Consider the following 5,000-nt stretch of genomic DNA (forward strand, 5'->3'; position numbering starts at 1 on the left):
AGGTTGGGGACGTTGCTGTTGCTATTCTTCTTGCTGCTGCTGCTGCTGCTGCTGTAAAGTTGCACACGGGGCGGGCAATGTTTCTGCAGCTGTCAAGCGGGTGCCGATGCGCCCAGTGCTGCTGTAGCAGCAGCAGCTGCTGTTGCTGCAGCAGCAGCAGCTGCTGCTGCTGTAGCAGCAGCAGCTGCTGCTGCTATTGCTGCGTTGCTTCTATGTTATTGAGCTCTGCACCGTCTGCCCCGCGCTGTGTGGCCGGGTTCTTCAGAACGGGCAATTCACCCCACAGTTAGGGTTTAGGGTTTAGTGTTTAGGGTTTAGGGTTTAGGGTTTGGGGTTTAAGGCCTAGGGTTTACGGCTAAACTTGCTGCTGCCTGTCACCCCCCAAACCTCCAATCTAACCACAAACAGCAGCAGAAAAAAAAGCCCCATTCCGTCTGCCTCTCTGCTGCTGCTGCTGCTGCTGCTGCTGCCTCTGCCATGCTGCTGCTGCTGCTGCCACCGGCGCCGCCGCCGCCGCTGCTGCTGCTGCTGCTGCTGCTGCTGCTGCTGCTGCTGCTGCTGCTGCAGTGATAATAAAGGAAGTGCTGGGGGGCGACCCGGATCGCGTGGGGAGCGTGAGGTGTCGGTTCACGAGCCCGACGATCCCCGGGGATCGTCTTGGGGTGTATGTGTGGGGTCCCCACAACTTGTTGGTTTTTTTTCGAGTTTTGAACTTTTCCAACAAAGACAAAGTGGTCCTCGACAAAGGCCTTTTGGAGCTCAAGGCCGACGCAGCAGCACACGCCAAGCTCTGATCCAGCAGCAGCAGCAGCAGCAGCAGCAGCAGCAGCAGCAGCAGCAGCAGCGGCGGCAGCAGCAGCAGCAGCAGCGGCAGCAGCGGCAGCAGCGGCAGCTGCTGCGCCACTGCTGCTGAAGCAAGAGTGGCTGAAGCGGCAGGGACGGCAGGGAGCAGCAGGAGCAGGGGCAGCAGCAGCAGCGGCAAACGAAGCAGCAGCAGCAGCAGCAGCTGCTGCTGCTGCTGCTGCTGTTGTTGCTGCAGCTTCTGCTTTTGCTGCTGTCATGCGGCTGCAGCGAAGGCAAGCTCCCGGCCCGTCTAAAGGGCCTTCTGCCTCTGGACTTTAAAAGTTTCAGAGGATGACTTTTTGCTGCTGCTGCAGCTGCTGCAGCTGCTGCAGCAGCAGCAGCAAATGAGAGTTTCTAGGCTGCAGCAGCGACAATAGAGAGAGACGCAGACACTGAGACGCAGCCCCAAACCCTAAACCCTAAACCCTAAACCCTAAACCCTAAACCCTAGAACTGAAACCCTAAACCCTGCGAGGAGACACAGAGAAAAAGAGACAAACAAAATGAAAGCAGCAGCAGCAGCAAGGAGGAGGCAGCAGCAGCAGCTGCTGCAGCGCCACTACAGCAGCAGCTGTAGCAGCTGCAGCAGCCTCAGCAGCGCAACTGCAGCAGCAGCCTCAGCAGCGCAACTGCAGCAGCAGCCTCAGCAGCGCAACTGTAGCAGCAGCCTCAGCAGCTGCAGCAGCGCAACGGCAGCAGCAGCTGCAGCAGCTGCAGCAGCTGCAGCAGCTGCAGCAGCTGCAGCAGTTGCTGCCTGAGAGCAGCTGCTTCAAACGCTTCTTTTCGTGCTGCTGGGATCAGCAGCAGATTGGAGACAGAAGCAGAAGACAAAAGGAGGAAAAGAAAAAAAAGGAAAAAAATGAAATAAACTTTTAAATAAACTTTTCATCTTTTTGTTTTCTCGAAAACCAACTGCGCCGCAAACGGCGAGGTGTACGTACACCTGAAGCCGCAGCCGCGAAACTGAGGTGTACGTACACCTCACCGGCCCCACAGCAGTTTCTTTTTTAGTTTTCTTTTTTTCTCTTTTTTGCTTTTTTTCTTTTTCTTTTCTCCACTGTGGGGCCCCACACTTGCGGCTCTTCTTTGCTGCTTCTTTAGGGGCCCCTGGGGTGTCTGTACACCTCACAGCAGCAAAGAAACTGGGGGGCCCTTTGGGGGCCCCCCAGCTTCCTTGGGGGCCCCCGGAACTCTCTAGTACCCTTTGGGGGCTCCCCAGGGGGCCCCCAAAGGGTACTAGTCAAAAAGTCTCTTCTTTCTTTTCTGAAACTCTTCAGGACTTTAATAATTCATTTAAGACCCATTAGGGGGCCCCACAAGGGGCCCCTATAGACCCAGAGCCTTGGGGGCCCCCGAGGGGGCCCCCAAGGGGGCCCCTAAAGGGGGCCCCATACTGCGAAACGATGGAGGGGCCTCTGGGGGGTCCCTGAGGGGGCCCCCCTTGACCAGTACTATGGGAGGCCCTATACGGGGCCCCTAAGGGGCCCCCTATAAGGGGCCCCTAAGGGGGCCCCCTGGGTCCTGTCAGGGGGGCCCCCAGCCGCTTTTGGGGGCCCTTAAAAAGGACTTTGGCAAATTTTTAGAGTTGGAAATTAGCAGAGCCAGAGGCCCTTCTTTTAGTTATTAAAATGCCACCAGGGGGCCCCTGCGAATCTAGGGGGCCCCTATCACCTGGGGGCCCCTCTCGCCTGGGGGCCCCTATTACCTGGGGGCCCTATCCCCTAGGGGCCCCCCTCGCCTGGGGCCCCCCCTCGCCTGGGGGCCCCTGCCACCTGGGGGCCCCCAGGAGAGGGGGGCCCCCGGGTTTTGGGGGCCCCCCTGTTACTGGGGCTGCTTTCTAGGGGGGCCCCCGTCCAAACGGCCCCAGAAGGTAAAGAGGTACTTTTATTCTGGGGGCCCCTGGAGCAGGGGGCCCCTCAGTCTGGGGGCCCCTGACCCTTGGGGGCCCCTGCCTCTCAGGGGCCCTTCTGTTTGAATCCGGGGGGCCCCTAATCCTGGGGGCCCCTAGCCCTTGGGGGCCCCTGCCCCTTGGGGGCCCCCAAGTGTACCCTGGGGGGCCCCCCCTCTTGGGGGCCCCCACCTGTGCCCTGGGGGCCCCCGACCCTAGGGGCCCCCCTGTCTTGGGGCCCCTAGGATTGCTGCAGCTGCTGCTGCAGGTAAGGCAGGTCCGTCGCCAGCGTCTGGGCCTGTCTCTGGTCAAGCAGCAGCAGCAGCAGCAGCAGCAGCAGCAGCAGCAGCAACAGCAGCAGCAGCAGCAGCAGCAAAGGAGACACAAGAATTCAAATTCAAAAAGATATACACACAGCCACCACCCACAACAAACCCTCTCCAGTGTGGGGCCCCCCAGCCCCCCTGGGGCCCCCTGGGGCCCCCGGGGCCCCAGGGGCCCCCAGGAAGTCTCCAACTGGGGGCCCCCAAGGCTCCAGTTAGGGGCCCCACTGAGGGGGCCCCCAAAGGGCCCCCACCGAGGTAGGGCCCCTGGGGGCTTAGGGGGCCCCCTTGGGGCCACGGGGGCCCCCAGGAGGCCCCCTTGGGGATAAGGGGGCCCCCAGGGGGCCCCTTTGGGGCTACGGGGGCCCCCAGGGGGCCCCCTTGGGGCTACAGGGGCCCCCAGGGGGCCCCCTTGGGGATAAGGGGGGCCCCCAGAAGATTGACCCCATTGGAGCTAGGGGAGCCCGCAGGGGGCCCCTAGGGGCTGGGGGCCCCCCCTGAGGCCCCGTTTTGGGGCTAGGGGGCCCCCAGGGGGCCCCCCAGGGGCCCCCCTTGGGTGGGGGGCCCCCCGGGGCCCCCAAGCGGTGCAAAAAGAGGGTACTGCAGCAGCAACTCACCACAATTGCGTTGGGGTCAAAAGATCTGTTGGCGAGGCCCCAAACTACTTCTTGGGGCCCCACAGGGGGGGCCCCCGAGGTGACCTCGCAGTTGGGTACTACGGAGCTGCCGGCCCCCAGGGCCTCCACCCCACACACCGTGGCTGCGCAGCAGCAGCAGCAGCAGCAGCAGCAGCAGCAGCAGCAGCGGCAGCAGCAGCAGCAGGGGAGGTGGCGGTGGGGGCAGAGGGGCACTTTAGTGCAATGAGCCAGGGCAAGGGAAGGGCCAAACACGGCAGCAGCTTCAGCAGCAGGGCCACGCAGTGCAGCAGCAGCAGCAGCAGCAGCAGCAGCAACAGCAGCAGCAGCAACAGCAGCAGCAGCAGCAGCAGCAGCAACAGCAGCAGCAGCAGTTACCAAGGGCTCCGATGTGGACAAAGTCCTCAATTAGCTTGACGTCCCTAATAGCTGCGGACACAAATGGCACAAAGGGGAAGAGCTGCCAGTTGCTGCTGCTGCAGTTGCTGCTGCTGCTGCTGTGGCAGCAGTTGCTGCTGCTGCTGTTGCTGCTGCTGCTGTTGCTGCTGCGAAGTACTGACTTGATGCCTCGTCGAAAATGCAGCAGCTGCCGATGACCATCGGCGTAGAAAGCCTTCAAAGAACAAACACAGCCTTAGGGTTTAGGGTTTAGGGTTTAGGGTTTAGGGTTTAGGGTTTTAGGGTTTGGGAGAACAAGGAAAAAGCATGAATACGTCTGTGGGCTAGATCTCCATTCCAACAATTAAAAACGAACTGGAGAGAAGAGCTGCTGCTGCTGTTGCTGCTGTTGCTGCTGCTGCTGTTGCTGCTGTTGCTGCTGCTGCTGCTGCTGCTGGCCCCGCCTGAGGCCTAGACACCAGAACGAGGCTCTGGGCTCTCCGCAGCCCACAGCAGCAGCAGCAGCAGCAGCAGCAGCAGCAGCAGCAGCGCTGGCACCGGAAGCAGCAGCAGCAGCGCCGTCCAGCAACCCCAGCAGCAACCCCAGCAGCAGCACCACCACCACCAACACGAGCAGCAGCAGCAGCAGCAGCAGCAGCAGCAGCAGCAGCAGCAGCAGCAGCAGCAGCAGCAGCAGCAACGGACTTGTTGATAATGGTGACTTTTTCTCGGACTACAGTTCTTTCCCCCAGAATAAGCCCCCCAGCCCCCCCCTCCAGTCTTGCTGCAGCACAGATGCAGCAGCCAGTGCCCAGAGTGACGCTGCCTTTAATCACTGCTTCCGGGTGTATGTACACCTTGGACCCTGCTGCTGCTGCTGCTGCTGCTGCTGCTGCTGCTGCTGCTGCGGGGGGGGCGGCGGAGCCGCTGCTG

At 61.6% G+C, this 5,000-nt stretch overlaps 2 protein-coding genes across 2 annotated transcripts in view; both read right to left on the reverse strand.

Moving 5' to 3' along the window:
* Positions 1–2,972: 2,972 nt before the first annotated feature.
* Positions 2,973–4,289, reverse strand: ENH_00051070 (hypothetical protein; the record flags this gene model as incomplete). Its single annotated transcript, XM_013581347.1, has 3 exons — positions 2,973–3,035; positions 3,672–3,814; positions 4,127–4,289. 3 exons carry the CDS (start codon positions 4,287–4,289, stop codon positions 2,973–2,975), a joined length of 369 nt encoding a protein of 122 aa, XP_013436801.1.
* A 142-nt stretch (positions 4,290–4,431) lies between these two features.
* Positions 4,432–5,000, reverse strand: part of ENH_00051080 (hypothetical protein) — a gene marked incomplete at both ends in the record, with an annotated part of 616 nt that continues 47 nt past the window's right edge. Inside the window, 2 exons of the mRNA XM_013581348.1 lie at positions 4,432–4,531; positions 4,773–5,000. The exon at positions 4,773–5,000 is cut by the window's right edge and continues 47 nt beyond it. Of these exons, the coding sequence (XP_013436802.1) occupies positions 4,432–4,531; positions 4,773–5,000 (328 nt within the window). The remainder of the gene's footprint in view (positions 4,532–4,772) is intronic.

The sequence above is a fragment of the Eimeria necatrix genome, genomic scaffold, assembly GCF_000499385.1.
Source record: "Eimeria necatrix Houghton genomic scaffold, Enh_scaff401, whole genome shotgun sequence".
Taxonomy (NCBI): Eukaryota; Apicomplexa; class Conoidasida; order Eucoccidiorida; family Eimeriidae; genus Eimeria; species Eimeria necatrix.